Genomic DNA, 15,750 nt, shown 5'->3' on the forward strand with positions numbered 1-15,750 from the left:
ATTTTTCTTATATATGTACATTAAATTAAAAAGATCTTTCAATGAAAGAAATGGCGTAAGAATCCTTGAATTTCCTCTGCGTGGATTTTGTGTAATGGAAAACAATATCTCACACATTCTATTAAATTTGTATGCTGCTCAGTGATGAACATACAATTCTTTACTCATTTTATTGATGGCTTTGTTATTTTATGGCAGACATCATCACACTGACAGAAATTCTGATCTTCCAAACTTCTAACTTGAGTATTTACCTCTAAAATTCATCCACTAGTGAAACAATATGTGGCATGAGAGTATTAAGCATATTAAGAATACGAAAGATAGTCAAATAAAGAAATCTGGCTGCCCATTCATTTCATCAAGAGGAGAGACCATGGGGTGCATGTGTGTCTCAGCCAGTCAAGGGCCTGCCTTCAGCTCAGGTCATAGTCCCAGGGTCCCGGAACTGTGTCCTGCATCAGGATTCCTGCTCGTCGGGCAGTCTGCTTCTCCCACTGTTCTTCCTTCTGCTTCTGTTCTCTTTCTCTCTCTCTTTCAAATAAGTAAAAAAATAAGAAGAAGAAGAAAAGAAAATTAAAAAGTTAAAAAAGATAAAAAAAGAGGTGAAATCAAAAAAGTTCTTTTATTTAGCACAAACACTTGAGTCCATGGTTCAAACATCTCTGTAGAATTTTCCGCACAATAACCATTAAACTTCATCAGGCAGTACTTTTTCTTTTCGATCAGTTTCTGTCCTATCACCACAAAGAGAATCATCTTGAATGTAACACATTTACTTGTATGCAGTTCCCGATTCTTGCTACAGCACTCACCACATTATTCCCTGCAGCTGACTGACGTTTCCTAACAAGACTTGCCATGTGAGCTCCTTAATCCTGTTAGATCCTACAGTGTTTATTGGTTCCTATCATTGTTCCATTAAAACGTACTTGTATACCAATCTTAAAATTTAGAATAAATGTGTTGATATTGTATCCCTCATACTTTTATACCTGCTCGGAGTTAGTTGGGCTTGTCAGTAACTTTTGAAAGATGAATTCTTATTCATATCCCTGCCATAGTTTTTTTTAAAGATTTTATTTATTTGACAGAGATAGAGACAGCCAGCAAGAGAGGGAACACAAGCAGGGGGAGTGGGAGAGGAAGAAGCAGACTCCCAGTGGTGCAGGGAGCCCAATGCGGGGCTCAATCCCAGGACCCTGGGATCAGGCCCGGAACCGAAGGCAGATGCTTAATGACTGAGCCATGGAGGCGCCCCCATATCACTGCCATATAGATATCACACATACATAAAATAATTTTCATGCTAGCAATATCTGTGCATTCGTCCAGCGGCAATGAAATATACTTTGCCAGCTTTAGTTGTTCTGTGAGCTGGCTTCTGTCTCCCTAACTACTCCCTTGTACGTGTGATGCGACGTGGTCCTTGTAAAATGGGCAGCCTGCCTGGCACGGACGCCCACGAACAGCAGTGCAGGGTGGAGTCCTCATTTAGCTCTCTTGGGAATAAATCGTCATGTTTGCAGAGTGGGCTTGCCCTTTTTGTCTCCAGTCCGTATCTCGACAACTGCTCTCACACGGCCAGTTCCAGTGTATCCACACACACTCCACAAGGAAATGCCGGACATGAGAAGACGTTACTGTGCTATTCTAGAATATTAAAACATTACTCTAAGGATTACTATACTATAAGGAGATTACTATACTATAAGGATATTTTTTTCGGTTTTATATTTGGAGAACCTGTTAAGTTTGTTCTGTGACAGTATAAACACAACAGAACTCATTTGAGTTAGGTCTAAAAACAGATACCAAGTGTGGGGACATATTTGGAAATATCTGGTGTTACCACATCCTCTTATACCCCAATAAGTGGAAGCCTGGTCATTTTCGAGAAAGGGGAGAGTTGTGAAACTACTCATGTGTACTATAAGTTTCCGCTAGCTCCCGGATGTCAGTCCAGCAGGCATCTGAGCCAGAGTGTGTCCTCAAGCTGACTCTGCAAGCCACACGCCCTTGAGCAATGTTGTATTATCCTGAGCTCAGGCACCCTGCTGGTGCTCCAGGCTTGCTGCTCTAGTCTTCACACCACCTCCTGGGGGAAGGTCTATGATTTGTCATTGTAGAAAGGAAAAACACAGTGTCAGGGGAGTAAGACCCTTGCTCCAGTCTGGGTAGTAGTGGAACCTATTCAACCCCATGTCTGACCCATTCAAGAGCCCAGGCTTTTCCCACCACGCTGCTTTGTCTGTATGTCGGGCTAAGGGGCAGAAACAAGGCTAAGTAATGAGGACTGTCCGTGTCTAGGGGGAAGTTGGGTTTGTTATTTGTGGAGTGTGAAGCACGTCTCCATCTGAGTGTGCTGCGCCCCAGCCAGGGGTTCTGCAGAGACCTCCCTGCTCAGTGTCTTCCTTTCCTGGGATCTGAGTGCATCAGGCATGGAAACCTGGGGGGACCAGGGGAGTCACCAGAGATGACTGCAGACCTCTGCTAATCCCTTATTAACAGTGCACAGCTGTGTCTCGTGGGTTCTCAATCCCACCAGGGACGCAGAGTCCGTGCCCCCCTGATGGCCAGAGAAGACACCCATAAATCCTTCACACCCACACCTGCTCTCCCTCAGGCTTGCCCGGGGAGCACCTTCAGAGTCCGCAGGTCACAGTGCACTGACTACTGAATGGCCAAGTGGGAGCAGCAGGGACTGGAGCAGCCCTGGGTAGATGGAGGCTGGATGCCCCTTCCTCATCTTTAATCCCACCTCCCCAGCAGAGAGGTGAGAGCTCTGACCCTCTGGCAGCACGAATTCCTCAGCCTAGATCAGTCACCCCCAAGACAGGGTCCGGGGACTCTGAGAAGCTCTCCTCCCTGTGCCCTACGTGGATGTATGCCACAGTGAGCCAAGCACTGAACGTCCTGCTAGAGGTTCCAATCCCCATGGGGTGGTCCAGTAGGCTTCTTTGTCCTGATGGAAATGTGTTGTTCACACCCTTTCTCAGAGAATGACTTTGGGGTGCTATGGAGAGCATAGGTGGAGACCAGCATGGCTGGTAAGTTTGAGAAGTGGGGTGAAGTGTCACCACTCGCTTGTCCCTGGTTTTGGGTCAGAACAATGTGGAAGGTTCAGGCTGGGGACCAGGAGCAGGGATTAAAAGACAATACCCCCACATTCTCTATTTTATTTGGAAGCAACCTTGTTTTTAATCCCCTTTTCTTGGCTCTGTTGTCATGGGATGTTTGTTCTTTCGTCTGATCAATTCTAATCTGATACTTTCAGCCTGACATTTAGCCCCTGGTTTTTTTACACATTCAGGACCACTGTGTTTCAATATTCTATAGTTCAGCTCCTATCTCATCTTTTTTGTTTTTAATATGTATTAAAGCTGGCTTGATCAGGTTAGGAAATTGAGAACTCGGGGTGCAGTGGAAAGGAACTCATTAGGAATGGGCTCAAGGAATAATACAAGTGTGAAAATCATAATTACAATTCTATGTAATATGCGTTGGGTATTTGCCGTATATCAGGCAATATTGCTTTATTCATTTTTTTATTGCTTTTTGGTGGAAAAAAGCATTTCATAATTCAATTCATATATTTTAGCCAAAAAATTGTTTTTGATGTGGACTCCTCTCTATGGGGAGCCTGTTCTACTGGCCTTCGGGTCGAACTCTGGGTTGATTCCAGTGATGTGACGGTTTCCTGATATCGCCACGGACTGCGGCCAGCTCAGGATCCTCCCACTCTGCCATCGTCCTCAAAGTCCCAGATAATCGGGAGTTTTGTTTACGTATGTTGTTTACATATGTTATTTTACTTATGCTTACAAGGTTCCTGTAATGTCGTTGCATTTATTCTTATCCCCAATTTAGGGAAAGGAAATAAAGGCATAGAGGAGTTGATTCTCTTGTGCAAAGTCCCACAGCTGGAATGTGGCAGAACTAGGGTCTGAACCTACATCATGTGGCCTCGGATCCCGCTCTAGATCGTAACCACTGTGCTGAAAGGGGGATTACAAGGGAACAAGAAGAATGGAACATTGTGCCTGGCTTCCCTCTCACTCCCACCTCCTCCACACTGAGCATGGGGATCACAAATTCTGATTAAACCAAGGGCCAAAGTGCTTAATTGCTTCCCTCCAAATCATACTACAGAGCTGGGACTGGACCCTTGCTGCCGGAGTTCAGTTCTTGACTCTTCCACTCTGCCTTCTCTCTTGTCACTGCTTCTAGCTGCATGGAATGTTCCTTGTTCTGCTCTTCCCTGGAGGGAATACTGGTCCCTCAAGCCCCTGAGGCAGGACACTGTCCGTGAGCCACTCTGAGGAGAACGAGGCAGTCTGAGAAGGATCACGGGGCAGGAAGAGGGAGGACACGGGCTCTGGCTTGGAAGCCATGGGGACGAGGCAGCAGATGGAGGGAGGTGAGTCTCAGTCTGTGGCTGGTTCATGCAGCTCTGTGTGCCCCCCGGACCCCCAGTGACTCATGCCAGGAAGAAGTCCTGCATGCGTGAATGGAGTCAGAAGGAGGACCCCTCAGAGTGGGAGTGGAAACCCAGGTCAGATGAGCTGCCGAGTCTGTGTGAATGGCAGAGTGTCTTCTCTTGCCCAGAAGATGACTGCTGTCAAGTGAGAAACAAGGCAAGACTTCCAGGAGAGGAAACAGTCCAGGACTGGGATGCAGATGTTGTTCCTCGTCCCAGCTGTGTGTGACCCTAGTCTTTCTGGGCATTGGTTTCCAGATCACAGCAAGGGGCACAGAGAGTGGGATGGCTTTGCGTGCACGGGCAGGTAGGAGCAGCTCCAGGGATCCAGACCGTGGCTCGGAGACAGTCTTCTGTTCAGGAGCTCAGGGGGAGCAGAGATCTTACTGCTACCTCCCTCGGGATGTCCCTTGTGATCCCCTGACTCAGAGAGGACACGGAGCTGTGCGAGGCCTGGAGAAGGGGCGAGGGACCAGGGGAGAGAGGAGTGGGCAGTGGAAGATGAGAAGCAGCCCCTTGTGTATAGCCAGGCTCAGAAGGGACACTGAGGTGGAGTTTGGAGTTTGAGAGGAGGGTTCTCAGCGGCTTTCTCCTCCCTTCACTTAGCCTATGAGAAGGAGCAGAAGTGTGCACGGTGGGCATGGGCCATATGGGGTAGTTTCCCCTGGAATTTTGCCATAAGGAAATATGCTGGTAGGGCCCCCACCCTGAGTTCAGGGCTTTGCTGTGGGGCCCCAGCCTTTTACAGGTTATGTTTGCCCTGCGGTTTGGGGAGAAACATTCCCAGGTCTAAGGGAGTGACATCTTTCTTTCCTCGGAAAGGCTGGGTCTGTCTTGTTAATCCTGAAAGGACGTTCTCAGGGTCCAGAGGAGCCCAAGGGCCCCCATGCTGAGAGAGGTAAGACCAGACCCCATGATGTGGCAGAACCTTATTCTTCATAAGGACATTCTGGTTTCTAAACCAGTGAGACTTTAATTTGGGAAAGTCTAATCTGGTTTATTTACCTGCTTCTTCTCTCAGGAGTGAAAATGGGGGGGTGTGAGAGAAGGCCCAGGAGGCAATGCTGCAGAGAAGCCTGGAGCAGACCCAGAAATGCTCGATAGCCCCCCACCGCTCCCCTCTGCCACCGCAGGCTACCCTGTTCTCTGCTCCCATGCCCCAGGACACTCCCTCCCCGGAAGAGCTTAGAATACCAAATGCAATGTCTCGTGAAGTTCATGGACACAAGCGTGGGCTTCAGGCAGAGACTGGAAAGCACGTTCTGGCTTCCGTCCTTTGTGTAGGCTGTTCCTCATCCACGTAAACCCAGGGAAGGAAAGCCTGTCCACCTCCACCGTGTGCACCTACACCGCCATCGAGGCACCTGGCCCCAGGCCCTTCCGCGGCTGCTCAACCTTGACGGTCTGCTGTGTTCTCTGGGTGATCAGAACTTTTCCAGGCCAGTCCCTCCAGACTCCATGGGTCTGTCCACGGACAAAGAACGGAAGGAAAAAGAGGCACAAAGCTGAGTGAGGGGATGAGAGTCCACACTGGTCAAAGAAGGAATTAATTTTCCCGACCCAGGTACTTCGAAGTATGATAATAGAACTGGAGGGAGGGATGTCAAAGCCATGGGCAGCTGGGACAAAATACTAGACAAAGTGAAAGGAATAGGCTGTTTGGGCGAGGAGGTGAGCTAGTCCAGGGGCATCTGGAAAAGGACTTTGGAAGAGGAGTTTTGTCTGAGCGTCGGTCAGTGGGTGAAAGAAAGAAGAGTGATTGCATCGCTCCAAACTTCTGACTTACAGTAATGGCGGGAGCACAGAGAACGTTGCTGGGACCAGGGATGGACGACACAAACAACATCCTTGGGGACAGGCCGTCAGGAGAAGCATGTTCTGATGCTCCCGTGTCCCTGGGCCGATGAGGGGAAGTTCCACCCAGAGAAGACCGTCAGAAGAGTGTGGTTTTCAGTCAGGTGAGTTTTGAGTTTTGTTTTTTTTAAGGATTTTGTGTATTTATTTGAGAGCCAGAGAGAGAGAGAATAGGAGTGGGGCGAGGGGCAGAGGGAGAAGCAGACTCCCCACTGAACAGGGTGCCTGACACTGGGCTGGATCCTGGGACCCCGGGATCATGACCTGAGCCGGAGGCAGATGCTTAACCAACGGAGCCACCCAGGTTCCCCAATTTAGTCAGATGAGTTTCGATTCAAATCCTAGTTGTATTTACCAGTTGTGTGTTGTGGAGTAAGTCTGTTGACCAGTCAGCCCCAAGTTCCTTCATTCATCAAATGGAGACGTTAGCTATTCCACGGAGGGCTAGAGAACCCATAGGTCAGCAAAAGCTGCAGCACCCACAACCCTGACCCTCATCCTCACCTGTGTAACGCCCCTGGAGAGCTGTCTGGCCCCTCACAGGCCTCATTCACACCCTGCAGGGACAGAACGCGGCAGAACCAGGACATGGGACTGGATCCCGCGCTGCCCGCTCTCAACCGGACTGTGCTTGGACCTGGGCCCTTTGTCCTGCTGGGGGTGCCGGGCCTGGAGGCCTTGCACACGTGGCTTTCGGTGCCTGTGTGCCTGCTGTACGTGGCTGCTGTGACAGGGAACGGCCTTCTGCTGGGGCTGGTGGCCGCTGACGAGACACTCCGGGCACCCATGTACCAGCTGCTGGGGCTTCTGGCAGCCGCTGACTTGGTCCTGGCCACATCCACGGTACCCAAAGCTCTGGCTGTGCTCTGGGGCCTGTCGCGGGAGATCTCCTTTGCGGCCTGCCTAGCCCAGCTCTTTGTCACCCACGTGACCTTCATCGCCGAGTCTTCGGTGCTCCTGGCCATGGCCGTGGACCGCTACGTGGCCATTTGCCAGCCTCTGCGCTACGGGGCATTGCTGACCCAGCGCGTGGTGGCCATAGTGGCTGTAGCCGCGGTGGCCCGTGGTGCCTGTGTCATGGTACCCCCTGTGGCCCTGCTCCAAAGACTGCCTTACTGTGGGCAGCGGGAGCTCCCCCACACCTACTGTGAACACATGGGTGTGGCTCGGCTGGCCTGTGGCGACACGCGCCCCAACGTTTGGTATGGCTTGGCCACCACGCTGCTGTCCCCAGCCCTGGACTTAGGGCTCATCGCTGCTTCCTACGCCCTCATTCTCCGTGCTGTGTGTCGCCTGCCGTCCCACGGTGCCCGCTGCAAAGCCTTGGGCACCTGTGGGGCGCACGCCAGCGTCATCGCTCTCTTCTACACTCCCGCCCTCTTCTCTTTCCTGGCTCACCGTTTTGGCCGCCGCACGGTGCCCCGCCATATCCACATCCTCCTGGCCAACCTCTACGTGGTCGTGCCCCCGGCCCTTAATCCCGTGGTCTACGGAGTACGGACCCAGCAGATCGCTCAGAGGCTCAGGCGCTGGCTCGGGCTCTTCTGGGCCAGGGCAGTAAGGGATGTGGGCCCTGAGAAGGCCTCGCGTGGCACTGACTGAGCACCTGTTTGCTGAGACACGCGCCCTCCCATGGCCAAATACTGCTGCCCGAGCCCTCCGAGCGCGGCTCTAACCGAGGTGTCTTCATCATCTGCCAATAGGTGGCGCTCTGGTCACCCTAGCCCTGTTCCCTGCTCAGGGACAGAATGCACCCTGATCTCACCTAGCCTGGCCTGGACCTAGCGTGGCTAGACGTTCCCTATCCTTTCTAACTGTGCCTTAATCGCCACAGTTGCATCTCACACACATAGAACACGTTGGGTCTGGACTGCGGCAAACAAGGAGGCCCAGGACACGGTGTGGAGATCAGGATCTCATCTTTCTCCTTCGCTCAGCCAGCCAGCACCGGATTAGTGAGAAGTGGCTCTGCGTGGGGCCTTTTGTCCAGTGTGTGACGCTAAGCAGGAACTCCATGTTTGCTGAACAGGTGAAGACAGGTGGGGCTGAGGAAATGGCACAATGTGAATCAAAGAGAACAGAGCTCTGGAAACTGACACGAACTCTGACCTGGCTGATTCACACTGCCAATCTTGGAAGAGCTGCGGGCTCTGGGAGGGAAGGCAGTGGACCGCCCCATGCCGCCCACCTGAGCTATTTCCCTCTCTGCTCACGTGCAGAGCTTTCCCCGGCTTTCCCAACTGGTTCCACTTGCTAGTTTACTTGGCCTCACATAGGCAGAAGACCCCAGCTCCAGTTGTCATGCTTCGTACCCTTTGTTCTTGCACACTTCCTCCTCTCCACCCCTTCTTACATAAGGCTGTAGGAACACCCAGCTGGACAGTGATTCTGGAGAGGTTTCCTGCTCCATGTAGCTGAAGTCCCAACTCATTCCTCTCATACTTCCCTAACCTCTGTGGCTCCCTTGGACCTGTGGGTACAGCAAGGCCAGGCCAGAGGAGTTGAAGGAGAATGGATCCCAGCCTGGAGCAGGGAGTCAGAGGGTGAAAATCTGTAAAACAAGATGTGGGTATAATCTCTCATCAAGGATTGCCCCCACAGAGCCCAAGGCATGTCTTCCTGGGGTCATACATTCACTTTAGCTCCCCGGCCCTTTCCGTAGAAGGAGAAGTACACACTTCATATGCCTCTCTCTACTGGGTATTACGTGTCGGACAGGGGGCTCTAAAGGAGACGATGCATTAGCAAAGGACCTTTATGCGAAATGCCTATGATATCGGAATTGGGGGAGCAATGACAAGTAGGGAAATAATAAAAGATACAAATTTCTCGATGGAAAAATGAGGGAAAATGCAGTCTTCATCTGACATTCCCTTATTTGGGGGGTTTGAGACTCACCACTGCTTGGGAAGTACTCAAGAGACATAGTGGAAAAGGAAAGAACATTTTGGGTGGTCAGCCCCAGGAACACTGAGCGTTGACTCAGGAACCAACTCTTCCTTTTCTTTAGGGTACATCAGCCCAAAGGACTAGAGGCTTGACAAGATGTTGGAAGGGGGCTTTCTTGAACAACAGGCAGTGGAGGCTGCTGGCAGCAGGAGATCGATTTAGCAGATCCATCTGAATAGTGGGGTGGGATGGAAATGTTTAGGGTGCTTAGAACAGTGAAGAGGACAGACTTTTTGGTGTGGGGAGGGAACATAGCAGAGCAGGCCAGCACGAGGTGGCTGAAGCAGTCCCCCCAGGGATAGAGCTTGGCCCTCTTCCAAGGGCCCTTGGTTAAGTAAATGGCTCCTTCAGATGGATAGTTACATTTTCCTCTAGGGTATTCCTCCCTTGAAGTTGAGAGAAAGACCATACACCCTCCTGAAAGGGACCCATCCCAATGCCCCCCACAGCCTGTCTCAGGTTTGCATTATTCTGTTTGGACAGGAGGGCCCAGCAGGACAAGGACAGATCTCAGCCGGAGACAGAGAAGAGAGACCGTGTTTGTGTAAAAAAGTCCCTTCTACCCATATCCGGAAGCACAAGTGTATCACAGTCCTCTTTCCCCACGCCCCACCCTGTCCCTTCAAAACCGCTCTCACTTGCTCAGTCCTTTCAGATGTTGAAATCTATATCCCTCCTGCTGAGACCATTCACTGGTACCAGAAATAAAAGCCTAGGAGACCTCAAGGGTCTTGCTCCCCTCCTGTAGCAGAAGCAAGATGCAGCCTGCCTTGGCCCTCTGGTTGCCCTTACTGCCGCTCCTCCTGGTGCTTCCAGGACAGACTCAGGTACAGACTGAGGGTAGAGGGATCTCAAGCAGGTGGGCAGATGGCTCTGGGCTTTGGAGTGGCTTCCCTCACCACACTGATCTGTTTCTAGAAGTCCCAGGTTTTGAGAGAGAGTGAGGGTGGTGAGACCTAGAAATGTCTGGAAGGGGGGTGGGATACCGAAGCTGCTCTGATTGTTGCTGGGCTTAGGGTGAGAGAGGGAAAACAAGGATGGAGATGACAGAGGAGGATTTCTGGGCTCCACCCTGCTCTTCTTTGAGGCCTCACTTTCTGCAGAAATCTGCCACCCTCTTTCTGTGTGAAGAATGCTGTTGTGAGGGAGGCCCACCGGGGCTATTGTAGGCACGTGTCCTTTGCTTCATCATCCCCAGAAGCTATACCACTGGCTGCAGCTGCAGACTGAAAACATGCAAAATTAACTCCTAGGGCCAGGAAAGCTATGTGTGGGCATATTCAGAGAAGGACAGTAGTCACCCATCTTGATTCTTGAAGAATCTTTAAGAAACCCCAGCTGATTTTTTTTTTTTAATTCTCAGAACCAGTGGTTTTCAAGTATAACATGAAGAATTGAAGTCATACGTTGTCCTGTCCTAGTGAGCGCTCAATATCAGTCCAGACTCTGGCGCCTCATGGTGCTGTTCATATTCATCTCCTTTCCTTGACAATTTGGAGCTCTCTGTCCTGCCGTCTTCATGACAAAGTGAACTTGTGGGAATGTACTGAATCTCCAGAGTAGTGGTACCTCTAAATGGTGCCCCTACACGGGTCCCCTAAGGCTTCTTTTCAGATCGTCTTTCCTCTTTTCCACAGAACCTCCAGGAAGAGTCTACTCTAAGTTCTGTGAACTGCAACCAGAAGCAGCCAGTGTATGAGGTAGGGTGAGGATGGCCCCATCTGTAGGAGCTGGAAGGGGACTGTGCAATGTTCTGGGAAGTCAAGGGAAGGGTCACTCCAAGTCACAGCAGAAGGAGACTGAGACAGTCATGAAAAGCCTCCTGTGCAGAGAGCTCTTCTCAGACACCCCAGAGGAGGGTCAGCCCTTCTGCTTCATGTCCCTACGCAGCACACAGTGCTCCATGTGTCATCATGCTTAATGTGCCCATGGCCTTGCTTTTGCAGCTGGTGAAAAATGTGCCAGGTTCTGTGGATGAGAATGGCCTGTGCCATTGTGTAGTTCACCTGCCCAACAACCTCGCTCCCCTGAAGCAGCTGGAGCAGCTACAGGCTATAACCCAGGAGCTCATGCACAAGTATGAGCAGGAGCTCTCCAGGGTGAGTGCTGGGGCTGCGGGCTGGGGCTCCTGGATCCAGCATGAGATGAGCCAGGGTGGTAAAGAAATTGCGGAAGGAGGCATAGCCCTCTTCTTTGGGATGAATCCTGAGGATGAAGGAAGAATTAGGTATCGTTCTGGGAATCTCAGTGGCAGTCACAGTACAGGGAGGCTTGTGTACGATATGCTTCCTCCACTAACAGGACAATTCATGGGTACAGGTGCAGCAGGAGACGGACAGAGGTTATAGCAAAAGAAGAGGGAAGTGGGATGGCCAGTGCAAAGGAGACAGAAAAGAGTTGGAGTTGAGTTAAAATAGGGGCGATATCTGGAGAGACTTGTGGATCCGGCTGGTGAGCTTGGAGTCAACGCTCTAAGTAAATGTGAGTGAATGGAAATGTGGCACCCACCATGCGATGTGGGCAGTTGCTCTTTGGAATGGGCACTCATGGGGCCCTGGGGAAGGCTGATGGGAGAGGACCAGGAAGCTGGGAGTCTGTGCATTCATTCACTCACCAAGACACTCGTGAGCGTGTGGCTATAACCAGGAAAGCGGGGAGAGAAGCTGGGCATCTGGGGGAAACAGTTTTTTTTTCTTGCAGTGAAAAGAGGGACATGAGTGTCCTCAGCTGTGAGATGGAGTTGATACGAATGCTCACCCCAAGGGCTCTAATAGAACAAATGAAAGTGCCGGATCTGAGAGTATTTCGTTGGCTGTGTGGCATTTGAGGGCATGTGAATGGAAGAAAGAGCCACAGGTGTTGAAGTTTGGGGCACGGGCCTGTCCCTGGTCCCACAGCCAAGTCAGTGAGTCCGCAGGCACCACTGAAGATCAGTCCTGGAAATGAACCTTGCCCTGAAGCCCAGAAATCCCATTGCCCTTGCTTCCTCCTAGGAGGCCCCAACCTACAGCCTGCTGCGCCTGGAGCTGGAGGGAGCACGGGAGTTGGTGACCCAGCTTACCGCCAAGGGAGGAGGTAGTGTGGCTGAGGACCTCCTTTCTCAACTCCAGAGCCAGGTACGTGGGTAGATTAGAGAATCCATCTCCCCTCCGTAGTCTCCTGTCTTATTTAATCTCATAAATGTGATGATTTCCAAAATCTCTGGGGAAAAAAGACACTGAGCTGATTGATATGGGAGCCTCACTTCAGTTCTTAGGAACAGTCCATGACCCATATCCTTGGCATCTTGTTTCCATAGGTGGCAAATGCCAGCCTCTCACTCAAGCTTCTGGCTGACTCTGACCAGCGCAACCTACGTGCTTACCGCCAGGAGGTGGATGTCCTTGAGAGCCGGCTCATTGATTGTGAAAGGGAGAGGTGGCAAGAGGCCTCTGGTCCACCCCTGCCCCCTGGTGAGGTCTCAGTCTGAATTTCTTAAGATCTCATCTCCCTAAAGACAGGGAATGGGAATGGAGGTACTGAAGTTTGGGTACCAAAGGTCTTGACATAGAATAAATCTTTCTTTTCCTTGCATGGCGCATCACTAAGGCACGCAGACTGTGATAGGGACATGCTCACATACAGGCACACTAGCATACACAGATATATACAGACATCCCTATAATCAGTCATGTGCACTATCCTCTATTATGCAAGGTAACCTGCTTATACACCTGTGCACGCCCTCAAGGAGAAGGAAAGATGCTGAAATGCACACATGGCTATTAACACTTTCATTGTCCTCTCCCTGTGGGTTTGTGTTTCACTCCTGGTTTCTACCTTGCCTGCTCTCTTCTCTAGGTTCTTGTGCCCATGGAGGCCTCCAGAGAGTCAGCAGACCTCTTGTGGTGCAACTCAATTGGAGAGGCTTCTCCCACAAGGCAGGTGCCTGGGGTCGAGACTCGACACCCAATCCAGACTCTTCCCTCTATTGGGTGGCTCCTCTGAGTTCAGGGGACAGGTGAGCCGAGGATGGTTTCTCTTTTTTAACCAGGTTCATTCCAAATGTTTCCTACCCTACCGTAACAGGTTTGTTTCTTTGTGGCCCTAGCAGAGTTTCCTCTCTCCATTTTAGGTATGACCCTGGCAAACTTAGCCTAGGCCTGACAGGTTACATTGTAGAGCTGCTCTCAGGATTAAGGATGACTGAGATGGCCCTGAGCTCCTTCACAAACCCACTGTCTGAAATTTCTAATCTCATCTTAATCCAAACTGGTTCTATCTATAGCCTGATCTTATCTCAAGAGGAAACTCTTTTCCACCTGGCCCTCAGAATCCTAGCTTCTTCTTAGAAGTAGTTTAAAGGATGAACTTGGCCATACTTGAGACTTGGACTCAAATGGAGCTGAGTTTGAATCTCAGTTCTACCACGTAAGCTATGTGAGCTTGGAGAAATGCATTAACGTCTCGGACCCATTCTAGCTGCCTGGAAAGTGAGGATAGTTAAATTTTGAGAATATCATGTGAGATTTCACAGCAAAGTGAACAGCATAGTCCGTGCTGATAGATGCTTTTTAGATAAAAGGATTGCTAATGGAATCCACAAGTAGATGAAAGAGCCCTTCAATTACCTGGCAGCCTGGCTAGGCGGCTCGGCTAACACACAGGCAGGGAGCTTAAAGTCAGTCCACATAGGAGTATGAGAAAGATCCAACTGCATAGGAGATTATGGGAGGGAAGGATGAGCGTGGTTTGAAACTGTCACCGAAGAGCTCAGTGGAAGCTCATCTCAGATAGATCAGTGTTACTGATAACATTGCTCCCGATTCCTCCAGGTGCTTTATAGCTCGTGAAGTGTGTTAACATGACTTTGCATTTTAAATCATCTCAAAATCTCTGTGGGTAAGGCAGGACTTATGGACCAAGGTCAAGCAGTGACAACACTCTGAATTCAGGGATAATTTAAAGAACTTTCCAAAGTCACCTCATGAGCATGTGTCTCCCCAAATCCAGCTCCAGAACTACGTCCTGCTGCAGTACACGCGTGTCTTAGGGGCAGGTGGAAGGCAGTGGAATCTAGGTACAGAAGAGTCTCCATAAAGTAGAAAAGTAAAATAGCTATCCCTTGTTGATTGCTCACTCGGCAATGAATAGTCTACTAACTGGTTATTAGGACCAGTCAGTCCTAATAGCAATGAAATAGACTCCTATGTTATTCTTTTTACAGATTTGAGTTATGAGCCAAGTGACTTTGAGCAAATTACGTAGTCTTTTTGAGACCGAGTCTCCTAGTCTGTGGGAATACAAGCTACCTTCTGGGGCTTTTGCTGGAATTAAATGAGATAAGCCACTCAGAGTTTCCACGAGGCATTGTTGAGTTGATGTCAATGTTATTTCTATTCCTGATTTTCTTACAGTTATGTTTTTGTCCCAGTATATTGTAAGTAAAGGAAGAGAGATTACAAATCAGTTCTGTTTGATTCCAAAGCTCCCACTATTAATTAGAACATTAGCCTGCTCATTTTTATCAGCATTGTGTATCCTGACGGTGCTGGTGTGGCGCTTGGCCTAGGTACTTTGACTACTACCGGCTGTACAAGTCCTATGATGACCTGGTGCTGATGAAGAACTACGTGGAGAGGTCAATGGGCTACGGCGATGGCAGCGGTAATACCGTGTACGAGAACTTCATGTATTTCAACTATTACGGCACACGTGACATTGCCAAGGTGAATCTCTCCTCCAACACTCTGCTGCTACGACGCCCGCTGCCCAGCGCCACCTACAACAACCGCTTCTCCTATGCTGGTGTGTCCTGGAAAGACATAGATTTTGCTGGTGATGAGAAGGGGCTGTGGGTGCTCTATGCCACTGAGGAGAGCAAGGGGAACCTGGTTGTGAGCCGTCTCAATACCAGCACCTTGGAAGTGGAGAAAACCTGGCGCACCAGCCAGTACAAGCCAGCCATGTCAGGAGCCTTCATGGCCTGTGGAGTGCTCTACGCCTTACGCCCCCTGAGCACCCGCCAAGAGGAGATCTTCTATGCTTTTGATACCACCACTGGGCGGGAGCGCCGTCTCAGCATCCTGCTGGATAAGATGCTGGAAACGCTTCATGGCATCAATTACTCCCCCTCGGATCACAAGCTCTATGTCTACAATGATGGCTACCTGATCAATTATGACCTCAGCTTCCTGACGCTGAAGCACAAGCAATCAAAACTACCAGCTGGAAAGTTCTCCTGGCTTCCTACCGTACCACATCCTGTCACACCCAAGAAAACTTCCAGGCCCTGACCCCCTGGGGCAGAGTACTGGGAGAATCATGTCTCCTTCTCATCCTCCAGATGGATCACCCCCCAAAATGGCCATCAGTCCTACTGAATGAGAAATGTTGATTATGTCTTTATTATTGATGATTCTTTATAATTGATAATTCTATAGAATGGATAACTCAATCTTCACATTAAAGTTCTTTTTAGTAATGGC

At 50.2% G+C, this 15,750-nt stretch overlaps 2 protein-coding genes and 1 pseudogene across 3 annotated transcripts; all 3 read left to right on the forward strand.

The window, feature by feature from the left end:
- Positions 1–6,656: 6,656 nt before the first annotated feature.
- LOC148108739 (olfactory receptor 52B2-like) lies at positions 6,657–7,485 on the forward strand (annotated as a pseudogene).
- Positions 7,486–7,489: 4 nt separating this feature from the next.
- On the forward strand, positions 7,490–7,936 carry LOC123782703 (olfactory receptor 52D1-like). The gene has a single exon (XM_045782976.2). It carries the CDS (start codon positions 7,490–7,492, stop codon positions 7,934–7,936), a length of 447 nt encoding a protein of 148 aa, XP_045638932.2.
- A 1,989-nt stretch (positions 7,937–9,925) lies between these two features.
- LOC123782702 (olfactomedin-4-like) lies at positions 9,926–15,750 on the forward strand. 2 transcript variants are annotated; one of them, XM_045782975.2, is made up of 7 exons: positions 9,926–10,110; positions 10,921–10,983; positions 11,230–11,382; positions 12,277–12,399; positions 12,582–12,735; positions 13,124–13,283; positions 14,835–15,750. In XM_045782975.2, exons 1-7 carry the CDS (start codon positions 10,042–10,044, stop codon positions 15,556–15,558), a joined length of 1,446 nt encoding a protein of 481 aa, XP_045638931.1. In that variant the 5' UTR covers positions 9,926–10,041; the 3' UTR covers positions 15,559–15,750. The 2 variants fall into 2 exon arrangements, with proteins under 2 accessions (XP_045638931.1, XP_087724219.1); XM_087868093.1 differs by lacking the exon at positions 10,921–10,983.

The sequence above is a fragment of the Ursus americanus genome, chromosome 16 (assembly GCF_024610735.1).
Source record: "Ursus americanus isolate L20-20 chromosome 16, mUrsAme1.1.p, whole genome shotgun sequence".
NCBI lineage: Eukaryota > Metazoa > Chordata > Mammalia > Carnivora > Ursidae > Ursus > Ursus americanus.

Coding starts and splice junctions, on each gene's coding strand:
- LOC123782702 (XM_045782975.2), top strand. CDS start 10,042: ATGCAGCCTGCCTTGGCCCTCTGGTTGCCCTTACTGCCGCTCCTCCTG. Junction 10,111..10,920: donor TGCTTCCAGGACAGACTCAG/GTACAGACTGAG, acceptor TCTTTTCCACAG/AACCTCCAGGAAGAGTCTAC. Junction 10,984..11,229: donor AGAAGCAGCCAGTGTATGAG/GTAGGGTGAGGA, acceptor TTGCTTTTGCAG/CTGGTGAAAAATGTGCCAGG.
- LOC123782703 (XM_045782976.2), top strand. CDS start 7,490: ATGGGTGTGGCTCGGCTGGCCTGTGGCGACACGCGCCCCAACGTTTGG.